Below are 25458 nucleotides of genomic sequence, written 5' to 3'. Positions count from 1 at the left end.
CTTCCAGGAATCTCTTCACCACCTGTGAGGTGAAGAAGCTCCTGCACGTTTCTCCCCTTGTGTAGGCGACTATCGCTGCCAAGTGAACTCTTAAAGAGGATGAGCTAAGGTTCTTCTCCAGCAAGTGCGTCAGGTACCTTAGCACTGTGGAGTCCCTCTTCATTTTATTGTGAAGTCTTTCCTGTCTGCACCATATTGTGAATCTTTTCCATTTCGCAACGTAGCACTTCCGAGGGCTGGGCCTTCGTGCCTCCCGAAGGACCCTCAGGGTGCTTTCTGGCAGTCTCAAATGTGCGAACTCTATGTCCTCAGGAGCCACACTACTAGGCTCATGCTCTCTGCTCTGGATGTAGTACCTCTCCGTTCTGCATGGAGAGTAGGTCCTTCCTCCTGCTGAATTTGTGGGGTGCACACTGTGTCATCTCCATGATCTGCGAGTACCATGTCTGCCTCGCCCACTGTGGTGCGACCAGTATCAGCGTCATGTTGCTCGCTCTGCACTTGCTCAGCACTCTGTGCATCAGTGGTATCGGGGGAAAGGCGTAAGCAAATGTCCTTGACCAATCTATCCATAGGGCATTCCCCAGTGACCCTTCCTCGGGCTGCCTGGATGCGAAGCTTTGGCATTTTGCATTCTGGCGTGTGGCAAACAGGTCCACCGATGGTGTCCCCCATCTGTCGAACAGGTACCTTGTCTCCTGAGCATTGAGCACCCACTCGTGGGATGCCGATGTCTGCCTGCTGAGCCAATCGGCTTGTATGTTGTCCTTCCCTGGTAGGTGTATGGCTAGCAGGTCTATCTTGAGGGATGGCCCATCTCCATATCTCCTGCGCCAGCGTTGAAAGCGGGGCTGACTGTGTGCCCCCCTGCTTGTTGATGTAGAACATCGCAGTGGTGTTGTCTGTTTGTATCAACACCTTGTGTTTGTACAGTCTTGTTTGAAAGGCTTTCAGTGCAAGGAAGATTGTCTTCAGTTCTAGGTAATTGATGTGCTTTGCCGCATCTGTTGGCGTACACAGTCCCCTCACTTTGAGTTCCTCCATGTGAGCGCCCCATCCCTTCAGGGATGAGTCTGTGGTGATTGTCACTGTTGGCGTTGGGGGCGTTAGAGGCTTTCCCCTTGTTATGTTCTCCATGGTCCACCATGCCATCTCCTTCTGCACTGCGTGCGTTACAACCACTAGATCCTCCCAACCGCCTGTAGCTTGTGACCATTGCTCCTGTAGCCATTCTTGAATGGGTCTCATGTGGAGTCGTACATTTGGTACCAGGTGGATGCATGATGCCATCATGCCCATGATCTTGCTCGCAGTCCTCACTGTCCGAGCTTGTCCCTTCCGGTAGAGGCGAGTTTTCTTCACCAGCGCCCTCGCCCTCTTCTCGCTGGGGAACACCTTGCCCTGTAAGGTGTTGATCTGTGCTCCCAGGAAGATCTTGACTTGTTCCGGCTCCATTGATGATTTCTTCCAATGGATGGAGAACCCCAGGCTTATGAGCGTGCTCGTCACTGCATGTGCGTGCTGCTTGCATTTCTGGTATGAGTTTGCTTTCACCAGCCAGTCGTCCAGGTAAGGGTATACGTGTATCCCTTGCCTTCGTAGGTGCGCTGCGACTGCTGCGAGGCACTTTGTGAAAACTCTTGGTGCTGATTTTAGTCCGAAGGCCAGTGTCGTGAACTGGTAGTGGCTTTCTCCAATGGTGAACCTGAGCATGTGTTTGTGCTTTCTGTTCATTGGGATGTGCAGGTAGGCGTCTTTGAGGTCTATTGTGACCATGAAGTCCCCGGTATGCAATTGTGGGAGCACCTCTTGCAGGGAGGTCATTTTGAATTTTTGCGTTCTTATGAATTTGTTCAGGAACCGTAAGTCCAGAATGGGTCTCATTGACTCGTCTACCTTTGGTACCAGGAAGTACGTTGAGTATATTCCTGTGTTTCTTTCCTTGAAGGGTACCCGTTCTATGGCCTGCTTCCGCAGAAGTTCCTTTGCCTCCTCCTGAAGACACTGCAGCTGCTTGCTTGCTAGTGTTCTTCTTTTTGGTTTTCTGCTTGTTGGCCTCCCCTCAAACTCTATGCAGTATCCGAATTGGATAATGTTGAGGATCCATTTGTCTGATGTGATTTCTCTCCACTCGGAGGTAAAATCTTAATCTTCCTCCCACTGGTGTTATGTGGTCGTAGGTGTCTATTTTGTCCTGACCCCTCTGTACGTGCTGCCCCTTGGGATCTTTTCTGTGGGCGGGCACACGTAGTTTTTTGAAGTCACTTAGAGGCGGGCTGCTGCCCCCCTCTTCTATTTTGTCCCCGTCCATTTCTCCCTCGAAAGGACTGGCCTCTTTGTTGGTACTGCCAGGACTGCTTCTGCTGACCATGCTGAGCCTGCGAGTCTGCCTGGTGCGTTTGCTGGAAAGTCTGGTGTGATGTACCTGGCTGGTTTCCGCCTCTCCCGCCGGGCCTCCGTGACGGGGTGCCCCTCTTGTTCCCTCTGAACTGCAATGCTCCCATGGATCTTGCTGTTTCGCTATCTTTTTTCAGTTGACTGAGCGTTTCATCAACTGTTGTTCCGAAAAGCGTGTTGCCGTTGAACGGTGTGTTCAGGATGCTGTGTTGCACCACCGGTTTGAAACCTGAGATCCTGAGCCAGGCGTGCCTCCTTTCCGTGACACCCATCATCAGGAGCCTGCTGGCGGTGTCTGCCCCATCCAGGGCCGTCTTACGGCAAGAATTTGCCGCGTTTTTCCCTCTTCAACAAGCTTTTCGGCCTTCTGCCTGGCATCCTGGGGCAGGTCCTTCACCAACTGCCCCAGCCCTTCCATGATCTGGTGCATGTGCCTGTTTATCAGGGCGTTGGAATTAGCCATGCGCCAGTGGGTCGCGGCATTCCGTTCGATCCTTCTGCCCACCAGATCCATCCTTTTGCTCTCCTTATCCGGTGGCGGGCCCGTGGTAGTGGGTACGTTAGCCTTCCTCCTTGCTGTGGCCGTGATAATGGAGTCTGCGGAGACCGTGCCCTGAATGTAGGCCGGGTCCTTTGTGGAATGTTTGTACTTCTTCTCAGTTCTGGGAGTTACTGCCTTGCATGTTGCGGGTTCCCTGAATGCTTCCTTCCCCTGAGCCAAGACGCTTTCGAGCATTGGAAGGAACTGGCTCCTCGTTTGTGTTGGGAGCAATGTTTCTAGAAGGAAGTCTGCTTTCTGCTTCTCTTCGTCGAGCTTGAGCTTGAAAGCTGCTGCGGCAGATTGTATCACCGAGTTGTAGGCCCCGATGTCGTCCGGCGGCGAGGGCCTCGAGGGGTAAGTGTCGACCACCTCCTCCGGGCTGTCGGTGTCGACATCTATGTAATCTACCTCCTGTAGGTCAGAGGGTGCCGACTCTGTGTCCGTCCTGCTTTCCTCTTCCTCCCCATAGTTGTAACTATCGTAGGGATTCTCGTACTCCTCCTGGTCGTCGATCACCTCGACGTCCTGGTCATGTTCCTCGGCGACTTCGGCGATCTCTTCTTCCTCCTCGACCGCCTCCACCACCGGTGGCTTGGTCTTGTGAGGGATCGTGAAGGCTTTCATCTTTGCGTCGAAATCTTTCTTCCGCTGCATGATGATCTCCATTTCGGCCTCGAGGCGCCTTCTCTTCTTCTCCATCTCGGCCGCGTGTTCCGCGTCGGCCGTTCTTTTCGGCGGATGGCTCGTCGCCGTGCCCTTCGGTGTCGAAGTTTTCGACGTCGAACCGGATTTTGGGTCTCTGGTCGTCGTCGTCAGTTTTGGGTCTTTCTCCCTCGGCGTCGATCGATCCTTTTCGGGGACGATTTTCGACGTTTTCTGCTGATCAGCAGCTCTCGGCGCCGGGGACTCCTTCTCGGAGGATCCGCTGGGCCTGGGAGTAGTCGCGGACGCCGCCTTTTTTGGCGTCGGCGCTTTCGGGGTCTTGCCCTCGATTTTTCTAGACTCAGTCTCTCGTGTTCTTGGGGGCCGAAAAGTCTGCTACCTTGTCAGAAGTCTTCGTGTAATCGGTCTCTACGACTGTGTAGCTGTCGTCTTCGGCGGCAGCGTTGTCTTCTTCCTCGGAGGACATCCCCAGCTCGTAGAGGGACGGAGTCGGGGCCTTCCCCTGCAGGGTGGCGTGTGCTACCCTCTGCCTCTCTCTCACACGAAGGGTCTTCGGGGCGAAGGCGGAACAGGCGTTGCAGTCTCCGCTTTCGTGGTTCACCGGTAGGCAAAGGTTGCATACCGGGTGCTGGTCCTTCTGCGCGTACTTGTGGTGGCAGTTACCGCAGAACTTGAACGGCGTGTTGTCCATCATCGAGCGTCCAGGGCCTCCCTGGTCGCGTGTTCGTCGACGGTCGTCGAGGATCTCGATGAAAAACGCCTTCTCCTTGCTGACTGTTCGTCGATGAAGTCCCCTGGAGTCTTCAGATGACTTCTCCTCGTCTTTTCTTTCTTCTTTCTCCAAAAATGTCTGGAGCCCAAACGGGAACGATCCAGACCCGACCGCGGAAAAAAAGAATCTGAAGATGGCGCCCAAGAGTAGGAGCTTCCGCAGGAAGCATGCCGACGTCACCGGAAATGCACCCAAAAGGGGTGTGGCGCCGACGCCCACCTGGGCTACAAAAAAACAAAACAAAAAAAAAAAACAAAGAAGACTACGAATCCGGACCCAACCACAAGACTGCGGAATAATGCACAGCATAGTGAATCCAGAAATATTCACGCTGCAAAATGAGAGTTGTGCTTCGCCTCGCTCACCTGAGGGGTGGGGGTGGGGTTGGCAGAGGTGGGCACACCTCTCCTCCTATCTTGGTTTTCTCACCGATTCTCCCACCAAAGTGGGGGTCAGAGCCGGCGGAGGCCAGTTGCTGGGAGCAGCAAAGGGCTGGGTCAGCTTACGAAGGCGGCAAGCCTTTGAAGCTTCCCCTTTGTGGACCCTGCCCTTCCTGCGGGGGGAGGCTTGGCACCTCAACCCAGGATGAGCTTTGTTTCAGGACCCAGAGAGTGGAAGGCTCTCGACCGATGGGTCCAGAAAAATGTCTGGTGGTGGCAGCTGATTAGCATCCACTCAGCCAGGACGCTAGAGTTAGGTCGTTTTTCAGGGAGCATTTCTAAGATGCCCTCCTCGTGCATTTTTCATTAAATCCTACACTGGCATCAGTGTGGGTTTAATGTGCTGAGAAGTTGGATATCAAACTTCCCAGTTTTCAGTAAAGCCATTATGGTGCTGTGGAGTTCGTAATTACAAACTTCTATACCATATACTCTTTATGGCATTGCTGTACTTACAATGTCTAAGAAAAGTGTGGAGATATATATATATATATATATATATGCGATCAAGGCAGCGATCTGCCGAAACGCGTCATGGCGACTGGGGGGGTGTGTGAATAAACAAAATTGCACCAAATCTGGGTCTACATTTGTTTATTATTTAAATTATTTATTTAGAAAGTTTTTTTAGAGCGTTACAAGACCCTTGCAGATATCAGAGCGCCTTACAGTAAATAGACCTCTTTACCTATCAGTTCAATGCAAGTCAAAGCTCGTATTATTATTAATTAAATTATTATAAAAAAATTTTGTAAAGCGCGTAGTCACCCGGGGGTATCCCAGCGCTGAGAACCCTACCCCAACCTGTCAGGGGGCCAGGAAAGGAGGGGGAGTGGGGGAAGGGACGGGGAGTTCAGTAATCCGGACAGCGGGATTCATTGGGGGAAGAGTTTTCAGCCGCTTCCTGAAGCGGAGAAAGTGAGGTTCGTTTCTCAGGTCGCGGGGGAGTGCGTTCCAAAGGCGTGCGGTGTTAACTGAGAAACGCCTTCCGCCTGTGCGTGCCTTCCTGACTCTGGGGGCGATGATGAGATTCTCCGTATCCGAGCGGAGGGATCTGCAAGATTTATAGGGTTTGATAAATTTTCTGAGAATGGGAGGGCCTTGATTTTGTAGCAGTTTGTGAGCTAGGCACAAGGCCTTAAATTTGACTCTCTCCCTCATAGGGAGCCAGTGGAGGAGTTTTAGTGCTGGTTTGGCCGAGTATCTGGCAGGAGTTTTTGTGAGGATCCGGGCAGCGATGTTCTGGATTCTCTGTAGTTTGTTCATCGTTGCTTCTGGGGCGCCCAGGTATATCACATTACTATAGTCCAGCCTGGAAATTATCAGGCCTTGTATTAGTAGTTTTTGCGATTTAGGGGGCAAGAGGGGCAGGATATTCCTCAGTGATTTCAGCAGGCCAAAGCATGTCCCGGCTACTTTTTTTGCTTGCGAGGAGAACGAAAGGGTAGTATCGAGCCACACGTATACATACATCTTGTAAAAACAAAGTTGTAAGGTACTTCACAAAACTACCCCGGTGAGTTTGGTAAATGGTAGATATAATGTCTAGGAGGCCTGGGTGGTCCCTTGACATAATAAGGGTTAGTACTAGGGTACGTTTGGTCTCTAAATTTCCATAGAACCTGCTCAGGTGAATTTGACCATGAGAATCGATTTTACTTCTTTTTTGAAGGATGAGGTAGAGCAGGTAAGTCTGATTTCTGGGGGTAAGGCATTCCAGATTTTGGGTGCATCCATGAAAAGGATCAGTTACACGTTTTCTTCTTGTTGAATCTTTGCGGTTTCAGTAGTAGGTTTTCCGCACCTTTTGAGAATCAAATCCCACCAGAGATCATCGGTTTCTGTGCCAGATAGCTGGGTGCCTTGTGATGCATTGCTTTGTGCGTCATACATGCTATTTTCAAATGAAAACTGCCTTCTAAAGGTAGCCAATACAAGGATTTTAGGTCCGGAGAGATGTGGGACCTTCTTTTAGAACCATCTCGCTGCAGCATTGATTGAAGCTCTTAGAGGTGCCGTTGTAGCTTTGGGCAAGCCACAAAGAGAGAGACTTCCGTAATCCACTCGGTGAATAACTAGAGCTTGAACTGCGTGTTTGAAGTCATTGTCTGGCAGGAAAGGTTTCAGCTTCCTCAGTGTGTATCTGGAAATGTGCTCCCTTTGTTGCGTTGCTGATGTGTTTTTGCATTTTGAGGTGACTGTCAAGAATTATTCCCAGTGATTTTGCTGAATCCCACGATGGTTGGTTGACCGCTGAGTGCCGTAAGAGGTTTGATCCAATCTTGCATTGTGGGGACTTGGGCGGGTGGAGCGATTAGGAGGAATTCGGTTTTTAGAGCATTCAATTTGAGATGGTTTTCTGCCAGTCATGTCTGGGTATTCAGAGTTAAAATCAAATAGTTATCCCACTTGTAGGGTACCAAAGCAGTATCTCTAATCTCCTCCCCTTCCCTCTCCTCATCCAGGGAAGGTGCATCATCTCCTGGCGGGTCATCCAATATACTTGCCAGTGAAGGTAAGGGGTAACTGCCAATGGAGATTCATGTGGTGCACGAGTAACCTGCATCTGGATCTGTGGAGCTAGCATTGGCCACAGTGGTTGCGGTGGAGGATAATTTTTTTGCAGGATCTGGAAATCTCCTATAATAGTTTTAGAGCATAGGTTGGAGATTATTGACCAAAGTCAATGGCATTAGCATGGACTGCTAATAATAAAAAGCCCAAACTGAATTAGGAAAATAGAGTATGATTTAATAAACAAAAAGACACCAAAAATTCAATAATAGAACTGGAGCTATGAATGTTTAAAATTTTTAAGAAGGAATAGCACTATGAAGCCTAAAATGCCAAAGGTCTAAGTAGACCGGAACCTAGCGCTGTTTGACACTGACAGTGATGGAGAACAGGCCAGATACACCAGCCAGGTAGGCCTGGCTAAAGATTTCCCGCCTGACTTTAGCCTGACTTTAGCCCTTCAATTCACAATCCACCACAGAAGTATACTTCTAAAACACCCAGGACCTCAGGGGAGGCACATAAGAGACTCGCAGGGTGTCAGGCAGAGGCCAAACAGCATGGTCCAGTTGCCGCTGTTCTGCTGGATAGCTGCAGGAAAAGGCTTCTTGTAGCATCCCTGTACCTTTAACAGAAATTAACCATATCACCCTTTTTAAGTCCACTTCTTCGTCCTGAGTACAAGAGAGAGATGGCCCAGTCCTTAAGGGCTCTTCTCAGGGCACAGAAAGCAGGGTCAGTCCTTAGCTGATCTTCCATAGGCCCTTAAGTGTTTTAAAGTGGGTGTCTGGATATATCAAATTTATGCCTGGATGTGGAAATTACTCCTTGGCACGCCCTAACTAATGGGCACACTAAACATGGGCTCTGAAGGCTGGGGTTGTGTGTTGGGGGGGGGGGGAGAGATACACGACTATAGTAATCCTAGTGTCTTCCTACATCGCACACTAAAATCCAGCAGCAGTTACTGTACCTTTCAATAAACCCAGAGACAAAAGTCTGGTAGAACGAAGCTTGGTTTTCAAGCAACCAGACAGATGATATACACAAATTGTTTTGGAATCCAGTTTCTTCTCCTTCCCAGAGCACTCCCATTATTACCAATTACCATGTAGTTACCACACACAAAATGCAGCTGTATACATTGATTTTAGGTCCAGCTTCACGGTCTGGCTAGTGCAATAGATGGCAATTTAAAGGTACACGAAGTGGGATTAAAACTGAAACAAATTCTTTAAGTTTGCTATCACTAGAACATTTATGCAATTTTCATGGCAAGTTCACCTTACCTTACTGTGCAGTCATCATCCAAAGAGATTTCACTACTTCGACTTAAACATTCACTATTCCGCTGGTTTGCAGACACTGGAAGAAAATCTACAGAACACTGGGGTAAAAAAAGAAAATGCTAATTTATTTCAAACATATTAGCTGTACTTTATTTAACATCATAGCAAAATTATTTGGCATAATATTTTAGGAGCATGATCCATTTTTTGGCTTCATCAACTGATGCAACTAAGGTATATGGAAAAAGGACCCATTCAACATGACCTGACTAAGCAGAACTATATGATAGACCCTTCTCAAAAACCATCAAATTAATTAAAGAAAAAGATCTACTCTTTAATGCTAGATAAAAGTTCAGTTCTTGGCTCTAGACTCTGGGTCACAAATTCAAGTTAAGTTGTAAATTTAAAAAGTGTATTAAGAGATCAGCTTAAGGAAGACAGCTACACAATTCCCACCAGGCATACTAAGCTGCAGTATACTGCAGAGAGCTGTTCAACAGTCTCAGTAGACATGGTAGGTCAGGAGGGGATTAGAGGTATGAAAGAGAAAATATTTGATGGTAGAAGAAGACCGGGAAAACTAGAACTGGCTAAGCCATTCGGTCTGTCCTCGGGAAGCTGCATGATGGTTACTTTTTCACTGCAAACATACCACAATTTTTTTTTTTTTTTTAAACGAACACATGAACAATGTGGCCTTTAGGCTGCAATAAATATTGTGCAGGCACAATTCCTAGCAGGGAGATGTACAAGTGCTATTGAAACTATTTATAACATATTGGCACAAAGGAAATGTTGTTTAATTACCGGTACGTAAAGACAGTTAAAATAGAAACAATTAAAAAAAGATAAACAGCATTAACCCCTTCGCTGCTAGGCCTCTGTTCCCCCCCCCCCCCCCCACCCCCGTGCTAAGCTTTTTTTTTTTTTATATTTGGGGTAGTTTGCGCCTAGGACCCTGTAACTTTTTAACCACATAAGGTATCTGTGCCAAATTTGTGTCCTTTTCCCCCCCAATATCATGGGGATTCTAAAGGTACCCAGGCTTTGTGGATTCCCTTAGAAGGGACCCAGAAATTAGCCAAAATACAGGTACATTTTGTTTTTTGTTTTAGGAAAAATGGAAAGAAAAGGGTATAGATGAAAGTCTGGTTTGGTATCAAAAAAGGTGTTATACGGCTGTAATCACCATCTTCCCAGCTTTCAGAAACAAGCAGACTTTTGTCAGAAAACCAACAATTTTTTACACAGTTTTGGTACTTTTCTGGGACTTTGTGCTTTCAACCTCTTTCCAATTAATGGTAGAAATGGGTATGAACGCAATAATGGATCCTGGAAAGCTATACATTTTAGAAAAGTAGGAAAAATTCTGAATTCAGCAAGGGGTCATTTGTGTAAATCCTTCAAGGTTTCTTTATAGAAACGAACCGTTGAATATAGGAAAAAATGAAAATTAGTTGTAAAAAACTGCCATGTGTGTCAACGTTTGCACCTGTAACGTCTAATTATGACAGCTGTTTGAAAGCAATATACCGTTACATCCGCTTGACCTTTCGGGTTATGGGAATATATAGGACTTGTAGGTTCACCAAGAACCCGACGAATCCGTGTTTTTTTTTTATTATGTACCGGGTATATAGCAATTAATTTGGGAAAATATATACATGAAAAAATATGTATGAAAGACACCTATGTATTTCTGAAATGGGAACAAAATACAGAGTTTAGAAACAGTAGATATTTGCACATTTCTGAAATTGTGAGTATCCATTCTAGCATGAGCATTATAGGCCATTTTTCAAAATGACTTCTTGTTTTACACATGGTCTTTCATATGGAAGGCAGAAATGCATCGAAAGTCAATAGGTAATGACAGTTGCTCTACAATTCTGTGTTACTCTAAGTCTCACGATAAAAATGGTATCTCACTTGTGTGGGTAGGCCTAGTTCCCGCGACAGGAAACGGACCAAAACGCAACGTGGACACACCACAACTGACCCTTTTTTTGGTAAGTGCCTAGCTGTAGATTTTGAATCACAGCTCTGCCGGCACATAGGGAAACCTATACATTTTTTAAAACTAGACACCCAGGGAAATCCAGGATGGGGTGACTTGACTGGCTCTCATCAGGTTCTGTTACCCAGAATCCCTTGCAAACCTAAACATTTGTAAAAAAAATAAAAATAAAAAAAACACATTTTCCTCACATTTCTCTGGTGGAAAGTTCTGGAATCTGCATGGATCCACAAAATTCCACCCACCCCGCATTCCCCAAAGCCTTCCAAGAAAAATGGTACCACACTTGTGTGGGTAGGCCTAGGCCCGGGCAGGAAATGGGGCAAAACGCAACGTGGAGACACCACATTTTCACAGTGAAAACTGACCCTTTTGGGTTTGGGTGTCCAATGCTGAATTGGCTAAAAACATTTTCTTTTAAAATTAGCACTTAGAACTCGGCGCTATACCCTATTTCCCTATGTGTTGGGCTCTTCCCAGTCACATGCCCTTGCCCCACCCACACAAGTGAGGTAAAGTATGTGGAAAATAAGAGTTTTTTTCAGCAAAATTTGCCATACCTCGCTGGACTCCCCGGGTGTCTAATTTTCAGAAATTTGTGGGATTGGTAGGTTTCCCAAGAAGGCCACCAAGCCTGGGTCCAAAAACTCAGGTGACTCCCCTTGCAAAATCAGGTTGTTTTGTGATAGGTCATTTTGATGTCTCCTCAATACGTTTCGGGGCCTTGCCTGTCGCGGGTACTTGAACCACCCACGCGAGTGAGGTACCATTTTCATTGGTAGACCTGGGGGAATGCGGGTGGTAGGACATTTGTGGATCCACGCAGATTACAGAACTTACACACAGAAATTTGCCGAAATGTTTTATTTTTTTTCATTAAAATTTGAGGTTTGCAGGAGATTCTGGGTAGAGAAATGTTGGGGGATTAACGCAAGCCATACCTTCCTGGACTCCCCGTCTAGTTTTCAGAAATGTGTGGGTTTGGTAGGTCTCCCAAGATGGCCGCCAAGCCCGGGACCAAAAACTCATGTGACCCCCCTTGCAAAACCAGGTCATTTTCGGATACATAGGGGGCATCTGAGTTTTTGGTCCTGAGTCGGGATACATAGGGGGCATCTGAGCTTTTGGTCCCGAGTCGGCAGCCACACCTCTAGCCAAAAGGGAAGTAGTAGTGCTCCCTAACCTTTCTACTCCCCCCCCCCTTTTTGCCCTGTTATCCCAACGGATTGAATTTGAATTTAAAATACTTATAAAGCGCTACATTCACTATGCGGTTTCTTGGCGCTATGGAGGCTAAACTAGCAGAGGAGAGGCAGTAGGAGCTGGTACAAAGAAGGAAAAATATGAGGACAATTTACAGAGGAAAAGCCTGATTGAATAGGAAAGTTTTGAGGTCTTTACGGAAAATAGGATAGTGCTTGGCCAACCGTAGGTGGTCGGGAAGGGAGTTCCAAAAAGAGGGTGCCAAAAATGAGAAGTTGGCTCCTCCCCACTTTTTGCGCTTATAGCGAGGTACCTGCAGAAGTGATTGGGATGATGAGCGAAGCTCTCTAGCGGGGATATACTCCCTTATCAAAGAGGCAATAAAGGCGGGAGCTGAGCCCTGGCGCACCTTGAAGACCATACAACCTGTTTTGAAAAGGGATCGCTCCCTGACAGGCAGCCAGTGGAGCGCCTTCAGTAAAGGGGTGGAGTGGTGAGAGCGGGGAAGGCCGTACACTAATCGGGCCGCCTGGTTTTGGACCAGTTGGAGCTTCCGTAGGCTGTATGCCGGAATGCCGTTGTACAGGGCGTTAGCGTAATCCAGCCGGGAGATCACCAAGGCGGACATGATCAGTTTAAGTGCCAGGGGAGAGAAAAAACGAGAAACAGCACGAATAGTGCGAAGGGTAAGAAAACAGGAAGAAACAACAGAGCTAATTTGTGAGTGGAGGGTAAGATGATTGTTAATTTGGATGCCTAAAGTCTTGACTGAGGGAGAGGGAGTGGGAGGGGGACCGAAGGAAGAAGGCCAAAATAAAGAGTTCCAGGGACTGGAAGAACCACCCGTGAGAACCAACTCAGTTTTATCCGGGTTCAACTTAAGATGGTTGTGGTTCATCCAGTCCCTAATAAAAATCATAGTAGTCTGAAAGTTGGAAATAGAATGGGAAGAAGAAGATAGGTTAAAGATGAGCTGGAGGTCATCCGCATAATTATAAACGGTGACCTCCAGCTGCTGGAGCGCGAAGATTAAAGGATAGATATAAAGATTAAACAAAAGAGGAGAGAGAGAAGAACCCTAGGGAACACCACATGTGACCTTAAGTGGGGTGGCCGATAAATCCCCCAACCGGACCGCCTGGGTGCGGTCCCTCAGGAAGGACGATAGCCAGACCAAGGCCGAGCCCCCGATTCCCGCCGCTCTGACACGTGAAAGCAAGATGGAATGGTCCACCGTGTCAAAAGCGGCGGAGAGATCAAGGAGCACCGGGCCTGGTGTTTGTTTTGGTCCATGCCCTCCCTGAGGTTGTCCAGGACCGACACCACAACGGACTCGGTGGAGTGCCTAGACCGGAAGCCTGCCTGGCGAGACGCTAGGCCCCCATTCACTTCTACATGGGCGCTGAGTACCGATGTTACGTGGCGCTCAAGGACCTTGCCCAAATAGGGCAACAGTGAAATAGGGCGATAATTAACTGGGGCGGAAGGATCCGCACCAGGCTTCTTCAGGATAGGCACTATTGTGGTAGATTTAAGTGCTGGGATCACAACCCCCTGGGCAAGGGAACTGTTGAGAAAAGTAATCGGGGGCTTAGTGCAGACAGAGTAAATCTGTTGAAGAATACGGGCCGGGCAGATATCCGCCGGGGAGCCTGACTTTACTTTAGGGAGTATTGCCAAGAACACTTCTTCGGTGAGAGGGGGATCGAAGAAAGGCAGCACTGGGCAGTCGGGGGAAGGGGTTCCACAAAAGCAAGGGAGGGGGGGTGGAATATTGGCTTTGATGTTAATATTTTTTTCCAGAAAATAAGAATTCAAAGAGTCGCACAAGGACTGGGTAGGGGGAGGTTTAAGTGTAGCCCTGTCAGGAAAGGCTAGGTCGTGAATAATTGTGAAAATCTCCCTGGGTTTATTCTCCGCCACCAAAATTTTTGCTGAGAAGTAGGCAGTTTGGGCGCCTAGTATGGCTCTTTTATAGTCACCTAATAGTGTGGTATAGTGGGTTTTCAGTAAAGGACAATAGTCCCTTCTCCATTGCCTCTCAGCCTGCCGAAGGGTCAGCTTTTTTCCCTTCAGATCTTCACTGAACCACCGATTAGATTCCTTAGGCCGTCTAGTTGAGATCCGACGTAAGGGGGCTACCGAGTCACAGCCTCCAGCAAGCCAGGTGTTAATGGAGGTGGCTTGAGATGAGGAAGATAAGCCCACCAGGTTAGGTGAAGAGTTCAGGAGGGAAGATGATAACAGAGGGAGGTCGACACGGTTCCAATTCCGCGCCCAGGTGTTTTTGGCAAGCGAGACCTTTGCTACAGGGTTAAGGTGGAGGGAGAAGGAGATTAGAGCGTGATCTGACCAGGGACATGGGGACACGGACATAGAAGAAACGGAAGTATTAAGAGACCAAACCTGGATACTACTGTAAAGCGCTCGGATACCCTCACGGGTCTGGTTTGCGCTCTATAAAACACTAAATAAATAAATAGAAGATTTTGCTCTAAAAGAAAAAGCTCTAATACCTTGAGGTGTCTTGATGCACACTACAATACATCTGGACAATGTCCTCTTACGCACTTCTCTTCCTTTCATCTTGCCCACATAACCAAACAACACCTTATCATCCAGCCAGAGGTCATACGTTCTGCCCACATAAAAACTCACAGCCCTTGTAGGGTTCAAATTATAAACTCTTTCCTCCTTTTTAGATGGATGCGGGGGAAAGATAGAAAGTAGGAAGGTTGATAGACTGGCCCAGATGGAAGGGAGTAACCACTTTTGTAGGAAAGCAGCAGTGGTTCTCAATACCAACTTGTCTCCATAGAAATTCTAGAAGGGGATTTCCCACTTAATTCCTGCAATTCACTACCACTTCAAGACGTTATGGCAACCAGTAAAATTGTTTTGAAAGTAAGTAAGCTTAAGGGACAACTATGTAGAAGCTCACACGGAGCACGCATAAGAAAGGTTAACACCAAATTAAGATCCCATTGAGGCATGATAAACGGAGTGGAACTTGTTAGTGCCTTAATAAACCGTAACACTATAGGAAACTTAAAAAGGAAAGGCTGGGCGAGTAAGCAGAGGAATGCAGAAAGGGCAGACAAATACCCCTTAACCACTGCAACTGCACAACTTTGCTGCGCTAGGGATAGCATAAAATGTCATATAAATGGTCTTTTAAAGGGTCAATGGAATTTTCTTCACACCACTTTACATATTTCCTATTTCCCCCATCTGCCAGCATAAACCAACTTATGCCTTCTGGCCAAATGTATGACATCCACTACATCAGAAGGAAAAGAAAAAACTCTGGTTGCCCTCTTTAATCTCCAGGCATGTAGGTGCAGGCTCTGGAGGTGGGGGTGTAGAACCTGCCCATGCGAGAGGAGGACTGCCCTGTGAGGAAGATGGAGCGAAGGGCACGGAGGGAAGTGAAAGTCTGTGTATCATACCCTTCTTGGCCAATCCAGGGTGATTAATATTACGTGGGCCCAGCTTTGGCTAATCTTACTCAGAACCTGAGGAATCAAGAGTATGGGGGAAATGCATAAAACAGTTGGGCACCCCAGTCCAATTGAAACACATCCCCCCCATAGCTCTCTGCATTAAATACTGAAGACTGCAGAACGATGGGCACATGCGTTCTCTTGACTGGCAAATAGGTCTATCTGAGGGATTCCCCCATAGCCAGAAAATATGTTGTATCATTTCCGGATGGAGACGCCATTCATGGTCGGCAGAAAAATGCCAACAGAGACTGTCCGCAAGCACATTCAGAACTGCTCTCAAGTGATTTGCCAAAATGCGGATCTGATGGTCCTGAGCCCAGGACCAGAGTCCCAAAGCCTCTCTGCAGAGAGGATATGACCCGGTTTATGTACCACATCGCGATAGTGTTGTCTGTTAAGACTTCAACTGACTGACCATGAAGGGAATGGAGGAAGGCCTTGAGAGCCAGACATATCGCTGGCAATTCAAGAAGAATGATATGCAACAATCTTTGCTCTGGAGACCAAACACCTTTGATCTGCAAATCCCCCAAATGAACCCCCCCCTCCTCCTAGAGTGGAGGCATCTGTTATCACTTTGGCCACTGGAGGTGAATTTTGGAATAACTTCCCTTGAGACCGATTGCTGTACGCACACCACCATTGTAAATCTACTGCAGTATCTCAGGAGATCTTGAACAATTCTTTAAGATCCCCGTTGTGCTGAAATCACTGCCTGCGGAGGCACCAATGGTGGGTCCTTATGTGCCAGTTTTAATGGAAAACCAACAGAATGCAGTAGGTCTTCAGACCTAGTGGGTTGAAGACCTTCAGGACTGGAACCACAGCTCCATTGTGAAACATCAGAATCATAGCCTGAATGCCCGGAAAACCCAGAGGACGGTAGGCTCGACTCAGTGTAGTGTTCAGTACTGCCTCTGTGAACAGTGAGCACTGAGAGGGTTCTAGGTGAGATTTGGGTACATTGATAGTAAAACCCAGGTTGAACAACAACAGCGTTGTCAAATACAAATGATGCAACACCGACTCTGGAGTGTTGGCCTTGATCAACCAATCGTCCAAGTAAGGGACTACTGGGATTCTCCACCTTCTAAAATGCACTCGACCAATGCCATCAGCTTCAAGACTCTAGCTGTGGAAGTAAGACCAAACGACAGGACTGAATACTGATAATGCGGAGACCTCACCATAAGCGAACGCCCTTTCTGGGAATCAGGAAATACCGGGAAAAGCTTTTTCGACCCCATTCCGGATCTGGAACCAGTTCTACTGTGTCCTTCTGAAGCAGAAGAACAATTGTTACTTACCTGTAAACAGGTGGTTCTCCAATATTGGTGTCTTTCATAGATTCACATGCTTGAATATTCCCCGTCATCGAAGTGGGAGTCCCACGGTAAATATCATAGCAATAAGATGCTAATAACATAAGTATGTAAAAACATAACACATAAAAACTACACAGTAGAAATGCATAGAAATACCAAGACATAATTCCTACATAGGAATACATGGCAGAGAGAAAAAACACTTGCAACATATCTATGTCATTATGTTAGTCCAAACTGCAGCCAATCAGGCGCAAGCACCCCTCCAGAACCTTCTCCTCAGAGCGGAGTCCCTCAGATTTTCGTAGCACAGGAGTGACAATAGAATCTATGAGGAGAAGCGAGCCTCTGAGGGGAGGCGGGTGGGTCGCATGTGAATCTACGAAAGACACCAATACTGGAGAACCACCTGTTTACAGGTAAGTAACAATTGTTCTTCTCCAGTATTGGGGTGTCTTTCATAGATTCACATGCTTGAATAGAATAGTGAGCAGTAGTAGCCGAAAAAGGCTCAAAGAAACCATGCAACAACATGGAAGAAAACTCCATTAGACTAAAATAAAGTCATGCAAGTAATAACCATAAGCAAAATAACCATAATGGAGGAGGGAAGACAGAGGCTCACCTTAGTTAAAAAGATTGCGAAGCACTGCCTGTCCCACTGCCGTATCTGCGTCATTGATGACATCCAGGCAATAGTGTTGTGAAAGTATGCCTGCTGGACCACGTGGCCGCTCTGCAGATTTGATGTAGCGGAACACCGGCAAACAGGGCAGTAGAAGATGACATCGCCCTGGTGGAATGGGCCCTCACGGAAGACTGAAGAGGCTTGCCGGCTTGCTGATGGCAGAAAGCAATTGCTGAAGAAATCCAACGTGCAATAGTTGGCTTGGTAACAGGACGCCCCTTGCTCATGCGTCCATAGGCAATAAATAGTTGATCAGACTTGCAAAAGGGTGCCGTCCTATTGATGTAAAATTTAAGACAACTTTTAATGTCCAAGGAATGTAGGCGTTGCTCTGCCCGAGATTGAGGATTGGCAAAGAAATTTTTAAGAAAACAGGCTTGTTGATGTGAAAGTCAGTAGGTACTTTAGGAAGGAAAGTAGGGTTGGTGCGAAGCACTACACAGTCCCATTTGAATTGGAGAAATGGAGGTTTAATGGTAAAAGCGTGAATATCGCTTACTCTTCGAGAGGATGTCAGAGCAAGGAGAAGGGCTGCCTTCCAGGTAAGAAATTTTGAGTCCTTTCTGTGGATGGGATCGAATGGTGCTTTCATTAGTTGAGCCAGTACGACATTAAGATGCCAAGTGGGAGGAGGACGCCGAATGGGCGGGAACTTCCGGAATAATCCTTTGAAAAACTGGCGAATGGCTCTAGAGGAGCAGAGCGTGGTGGAACCATCTTGACGGTAGCAGGCAATCGCCGCCAAGAAGACTCTCAAAGTGGAATGTGAAAGTCTTGAATGAGCCAGTTGCAGAAAGAAAGGAAGAAGCTGTTCCGGAGTGGAATGAATAGGATGAATATTGGCATCTGCGCACCAATGACAAAACCTCTTCCACTTGAGTTTGTAGGTTTTGACTGTAGACGGAGCTCTTGCCTGAGCGAGAATGTCCCTGCATGCTGGTGAAATATTTAAATGGGCAAATTCAAGGTGCTAAGGTTCCAGGCCGATAATTTCAGAGAGGAGGGGTTCGGATGACATACTTGACCCCCGTCCATTGTGAGGAGATCCGCTCGAGGATGCAGAAGTATGAGCTCGCACTGGGAGAGGAGAAGCAGCTCCGAGAACCATGCTTGTCGAGGCCATCTGGGAGCTATCAGGAGGATGTGGCAAGGTTGTCTCCGCATCTTCCACAGCACGCGAGGAACTAGTGGAATCAGAGGAAAAGCATAGGGGAATAGATCGCACCAGTTCATCACAAGGGCATTCCCGCATGATCCGGGGTGGGGATACCAACTTGCGTAAGATGGGCATTTCCGGTTCTCCGGTGTTGCAAAGAGATCCAAGGGTGGATGACCCCCCACCGTCGAAAGACTAGGTCGAGTGTTGGTTGGTGTAACTGCCACTCGTGGGTGGAAGACGTGGATCTGCCGAGGGAATTCGCTAGGATGTTGGAGACTCCTGGCAGATGAACGGCAGTCAGGGTTTCGCGGTGACTGATTGCCCAATCCCAGATCGACTGCGCCAGACGAGACAAGAGAGGAGATTTGGTTCCGCCCTGTTTGTTGACATAGTGCATGCTGGTCGTGTTGTCCGTTTGGATGAGGACTGACTCTCCCTTGATCAAAGGATGGAACGACTTGAGTGCTAGAAAGATGGCCATCTATTCCAGCCGGTTGATGTGCCAAGAGCGCTGAGGCAGAGTCCATTTGCCTTTGATCGACAGACCTTGAAGGTGAGCACCTCACCCTTCTAAGGCTGCGTCTGTCGTCAGCGTGAGTTCAGGAGCGGTGGTGAGGAAAGTAACCCCTGCCGCGATGTTGGACTGTTGCGCCCACCACTGGAGAGCCGCTTTCATGCGAGTGGTGACACAGACCATGTCGTTGAAGGATCCGGTGACTTGACGCCATTGCCCGTCCAGTTCTTCCTGAATAGGGCGAGTTTTCAATCTGCAATTCGGGTTCAGAGAAATGCACGATGATGCCATCCCCAGAAAGGACTTCAAGATCCGGACTGAAACGGACTGTTTTGTGCAAATACGAGCCACGAGGCGGAGTATCTTCAGCTGACGCTCATGAAACACGAACGCTTTGGCTACGGATGTGTCCAGGGTAGCGCCTAGAAAGGTTCTGCAGAGAGCTGGGACAAACTGAGACTTCGACATTGATGGAGAGGCCGAGGGAGCGGAAGACCTCCTGACAGCGTTGAGTGTCCCGAACCAACTGGCTGCGAGATTGAGATTTGAGAAGGCAATCGTCCAGGTATGGGAAAATTTGGACGCCCTGGAGCCGTAGGTAGGCTATCACAGGAGCTAACACTTTCGTGAAGACACGAGGGGCGGAGCGTAGGCCGAAAGGCAGCACCCGGAACTGGAAGTCTCTCCGTCCCACTCGAAGAGCAAGTACTTTAGATGACGTGGTAGAATTGGCACATAAAAGTAAGCGTCCTGGAGGTCGATGGTGGTCATGTAGTCGTCTTGGGAGAGAAGACGCAAAATCTCCATGAGCGTGAGGATACGAAAGGATTGGGATTTGAGATATTTATTCAGCGCTCGTAAGTCCGGAATCAGGCGCCAGTCTCCTGATTTCTTGAGGATAAGAAAAAAACGGTAATAGAACCCTCTTCCTCTTTGAGACTTTAGAACCACTTCGATGGCGCCCTTCGTAATCATAATCCGAATTTGTTGGAACAACTCCTTGAGGTTGGGTGGAGGAGGGCCGGATGGAGGAGTGGGAGGAGGAATCTTGACGAACTCCAAAGCATGGCTCTTCGCTACAATGTCCAGAACCCAACAGTCTGAGGTGATGGAGGACCATTGAGAAGAGAACAGGGAGATTCAACCTCCAACTTTTGGGGGGAAAGGCAAGTCATTGTCGTTTAGAGGTAGATCCTCTATATGCAGACTTTCCTCGATAGGATTGGGAGGACTGCTGCTGCTGGGAAGAGTAGCGCTGATTACCCTGGTTATAGGAGCGGTATGTTTGATGAGATCCGTCACGAAAATTGGAGTTGGTGCCACGTCCAGGTGTGCCACAAAAAGGTTGTTTTCGGAACTGTAAGGTCCCTAAAGAGCGAGCAGTGTCGGTGTCCTTTTTAATGGCTTGGAGAGCCTCATCAACATGTGCTCCAAAGAGTGGCTCTCCATCGTACAGCATATCAAGGATCTTTGCCTGTACTTCTTGGCGCAACGAGGTGGAGCGGAGCCATCCCTGTCGCGGCAACACAGCTGCCCCTGCAAGCTGTCGGAAACCAGTCGATGCAATGTCTACTGAGCAGTCTATGATCTCCTCAGCTGCTCTCTCTCCGTCCTGCAGAATTTTCAAGGCTTCAGCCCTGGAGGGCTCCGGGATGAGGGCTACAAGGGCAGCCATGTCAGAACACATCTGACTATCGTATCGCCCTAGAATAGCTAAAGCATTCGCTGCTCTCACCGTGGTAGAGGCCATTGATGAAAATGTCCGCCCAATGGCGTCCAGGCGACGACCCTACCGATCTGGAGGAGCTGTAATAAGAGATGCTGGGTTCCTTGAGCGTCGCTGAGCAGCTTGAGAGACCACCGAATCTGGCTTTGGCTGCGAAATCAGGCATGAAAGGGGAACCAATGGGTGCCTTATATTTCTTTTCTAGGCGAGGCATTTGTGCAGGGATGGTATTTGGTGTCTGCATAAGTTTCAACCCTTCGTTCCATATGAAATCAATAATGGGGACTGTATGGACCTTCTTAAATGGTTGATTCTTAAAATCATAAAGAAAACAGTCCTCTTCTCTTTGGACTCTTGGCAGTTTAAAGCGTTGAGCCGCTCTGTCCATTAACTGATGGAAGCTGGCAATGTCCACTGGCAGGGAATCCCCAGGTGTCACTGGAGGAGGGGACGGCGTCTGAATTTGGTAGTCGTACCAAGCGGCCATTGTGTTGTCGCCGTTGTCATCATCCTGGACTTCGCCCTCTTCACGATCAGGGCAAACGTCATACTAGTCATCGGCATACACAGTAGTGTGTATCCGGACTGACGTCTGGACTTGCAGGGACGGTGCAGAAGGTGGTGGTAGCGGATCTATAGAAGGAGGTACTATAGGCACAGGTGCTGCTGGTACTGGCGAACCCTGATGTGATGGGGGAAATGGCCTGTTATAATCCTCCAGCATATGTTGTAGGTTGGAAAGGAGAGACAGAGGCAGTGTCACTGTTGGAACCTGCACTGCTTGTTCTTCATCCTGAAAATAATTCTCTTCAGGTTCCTCACCATAGTCTTGGCACTTAATGACTAATTCCGAAGGACTGCGTGCCGCCCCAAAAGGGACACCGTCTTCCTCTTCTGAATCAGAGTCCTCTTCAGAGCCAGTGGCAAACAAAGACGAAGGTGGCTGCTTGTCGTCTGGAATAGACAACTGGTCTACCTGAACCTGGGGATGTTGGTGTAGTGGGCCGACGTTGGAAAGACCAGAACCTGATGCTGGAAATGGCAGCAATGGCAACGACGGAGAGGCAGATGAGGATTCCGCCGTCGACGGTGCTGTCGTAGACGGGCCTGGCATCGACAAGGTCTTTAACGTCGATGATGAAGTGGCCATCGACAAAGTCGTCGACGATGATGAAGATGCTGCCGTCGACTAAGCACTCGTCGACGGGATCGACGACGAAGATTTAACAGCTCTCGTCGATGAAGATTTCGTCGGCGACGAGAGAATTTTCTTTTTCGTCTACGAGAGGATAGGTATCGTCGACGAGACAGGTCTAGAGCCCATAGATACCTTTGTTGACATAGATGACGTCGACGTAACCATCGTCAACGAGCCAGCAGCAGATGTAGTCACAGTCGCCGTCGACGAGCCGGAGCCAGCCGATTTGTCGTCGGGACGATCGCCGACGCTCCCGTCGACGATTTAACATGTTTCTTGAAGGAAAAATGACTGGAAGAAGCAGAACACGCCTGAGAGTCATATCTCGTGGGCGAAGCAGGAGGAGGTAAAGACACCGCAGGAGCCACAGAGAGAGAGTTTCTTTTTCTTTAGAAATGGAGAAGGCAAGTCCTGCACACTGCTAAGCTTACTGGCTGCTTTAGAAGTATTAGACATAAGACTGTCAGTGTCAGAAAGAGGGTTATCCTTGTCCTTAAGTCTCTGCAACCAGACTAGGAGACAACCTTCCCTGTCTTTAAGGGTCTTAGTAGAAAAGGTCCTGCAAAACCTCATGGTTCGGGTAAAGACAATATATACACTTGCTGTGGGGATCTTCAGAGTATAAGCGCAGCTTCCCACAGGAAGAACAGGGTCTAAATAAAGACTTCTTACTTGAAGACATGTCAAACACTGGCATCCAGAAAAAAAGTTGAGAAAAACTGAGCAGAGATCAGGGAGACTCCCTTCACACGACGTGCAGTAGAAAATCTGAGGGACTGAGCTCTGAGGAGAAGGTTCTGGAGGGGTGCTTGCGCCTGATTGGCTGCAGTTTGGACTAACATAATGACATGGATATGTTGCAAGTGTTTTTTTCTCTCTGCCATGTATGCCTATGTAGGATCTATGTCTTGGTATTTCTATGCATTTCTACTGTGTATTTTTATGTGTTATGTTTTTACATTCTAATGTTATTAGCATCTTATTGCTATGATATTTACCGTGGGACTCCCACTTCGACGACGGGGAATATTCAAGCATGCGAATCTATGAAAGACACCCCAATACTGGAGAAGTTAAACCACCTTCTGGAGGAGCAGAAGATGCTCTTCTTAACAAAAACCCTGTTGGGGAAGAAAAAATGGGGGGAGGGAGGGGAGTGTGAAAATCTTGGAATGGTATGGAGTACCCATTCTCCACAATGTCCAATACCCAAAGATCTGTTGTCATAGATCTCCAATGAGGAAAAACATAGGCTAACCGTCCTCCCAGTGAACTAGCATGGTCCAAGATGGCGGAACTATGTCTGCCTTCCTATGACATCTTCCCAGGAGGAAGAGGAAGAAGGCTGATGGGCAGCTCCACGTTGCTTCCTCACCACATATAACAGTTATAGAGGGGAATGGGTGACTGCAGCTGGGGCGGATATTGGCTTCTGCCTCAAAGGGAAATGTTCCAGACAAACCCCAGAACTTAGGAAATTGCTTTAGGAAGCTGGCTCTGCAAATACTATACCGAAGTAAGGTATAGGGTCACAAAGTCCAAGGGATCCCAAGAGGTCTAGGAGAGGCTGAAGTAGATAATCACGAACTGCTCTGTTTGTGGTAGTGTGGTCGAGCACTTAGGCTTATAAGGAGGGTGTGTTAAGCATTTATTGTATTCACTCAATCAAGGACGGATTACACACACATGAGACAGAATCCAGACCAATTGTGGAAGTATAAAAACGGTATACTTATGTTTTATTTCTAGAACAAAGCAGGACTTGGTACAGGAAGGTCACATTGTACTTTCATTGTAAACCTTACACAGAATTGAAATTGGGAATGGATTTGCAATTTTTACAGGTTTGTATATGCTTTAAAAACAGTTTAAATTACATAGGAATTACATGTGATTACTTTTGCGTATCTTTTTGATTACATCGACTACTCAGAGTGATATACCTGGCTATGACACTGTGGATCCAACAATACAAGGTAAGACAGACATTTTACGGTTCAAGACAGTTACTTTTTCTTCCATACAAAACACAGGTCAACACAGACATTTTCAGGAACATAAAACTCGTAACATTGGTTCCTATGGGAAAAATAGTTATCAGTTTCCTGGTCAGTAAACTACTTACAAGTATGACTTTTTAGGTGAGGACCAACGTTCCCTAAGGTCCAGTTAGGCACTCAATTTGCATTACCAGCGTCACTGGGGGTGCAGAGTGCAGGGGCTGAAAGTTAGTCCGACTGGCTAAGGGGGCCTTTGGTCAGGGACTGCTTACGAGCAGGCCCCTCAACTGTGGGAGCAAAGCTCCTCGGGTTAGGATCAGCAATGCAGGGGACAATAATCAGCACAACAGCTGCAGCATGGAGACGGCCAGATGCAAAGTGCCAAGGAGACGTTAGGAACCCTGTGGATTACAATGGAGATATTTCGTTCGGAAAAGATGCTTCAGGCTCGGTCGGGGAGGCCTCCTGGAAGTGACCACCAGCTGGAGAGTTAAGTTGGGTTTATGGGGATGCCTGGACACGGTCGGTTGGGCCACCCAAGGCTGTTTGGGGGGTTGGGGGGTGTGACGAGGGTTGTCTTTTGGTGTTGGGTCTTCTTACCAGCTCTGGTTGCGGTCGGGGGACTCTTCAGGTTGAGGCTGCAGGCTTTGGCTTGAAGCTTGAGGGAGGTTGGGGATCACCAGATCCCAGGTCAGGATCGTTCGCCGAGGAGACCTCCTGAACTGGGGCTGTGGGTGTCAGGTGCAGAGTGGTGCAAAATAGTGGAGCAGCCTGGATCAAGGTTCTGTGTTTGAAGTCTTTGCTGAGCAAATCTGGTGATCACAGGTGACAGAGTCTTTAGGTTGAGTGCAGGGCAAGTCCTTCATTTTCTGGGGGAATGCTGACTGCTGAACACGCCAGGGTTTCCGCTGTAGTCAGGTCAGGGTTGAGACAGGCAGGTAGGGCTGGGGCCAATGCAGTTTGTGTACTCATATTCCTTGGCCAGCGCGGCTCTTTGGCCCTTTCTTCCTCGAATCAGGAGAGGCAAGGTTCAGGGTTGCCCCTAAATATTAGGGTACACCCTACTATGATGCCACCCTCCAGTGGGAGGGGAGCATGAGGCTCTCCATAATTGGCTGGGTCCCCTCATCTTCAAGATGGAGGGGACAGAGATGTGTGCTTCACCACACCTCCCCCACCTGAGGGGTGGGATTGGCAAAGGTGGGCACACCTCTCCTCCTAGCTTAGTTTTACTACCGATTCCCACTCAGAGTGGGGGCCAGAGCCAGTGTGAGCCAGTTGCTGGGGTCAGCAAAAGGCAGGGACAGCTAACAAAGGTGGCAGGCCTTTAAAGCTTCGCTTTCGTGGACCCAACCGATCCTGGTGGAGGAGGCATGACACCTCTGCCCAGGATGGGCTTTGTTTCCGGACCTAGAGAGCAGAGGCTCACTATCCAGGGGCCCAGAAACCTCTCTGGTGGTTGCAAATGGTGGGCACTCATTCAGGAACCACACCAGGGATGGT

At 48.1% G+C, this 25458-nt stretch overlaps 1 protein-coding gene across 1 annotated transcript in view; it reads right to left on the bottom strand.

Moving 5' to 3' along the window:
- Positions 1-25458, bottom strand: part of SGO2 (shugoshin 2) — a 465484-nt gene that overhangs the window by 253152 nt on the left and 186874 nt on the right. Inside the window, exon 5 of the mRNA XM_078680340.1 lies at positions 8617-8714. Within this exon, the coding sequence (XP_078536466.1) occupies positions 8617-8714 (98 nt within the window). The remainder of the gene's footprint in view (positions 1-8616; positions 8715-25458) is intronic.

The sequence above is a fragment of the Lissotriton helveticus genome, chromosome 3_1 (genome assembly GCF_964261635.1).
Source record: "Lissotriton helveticus chromosome 3_1, aLisHel1.1, whole genome shotgun sequence".
Classification (NCBI taxonomy): domain Eukaryota; kingdom Metazoa; phylum Chordata; class Amphibia; order Caudata; family Salamandridae; genus Lissotriton; species Lissotriton helveticus.
This window is presented reverse-complemented; position numbering and strand designations above follow the sequence as displayed.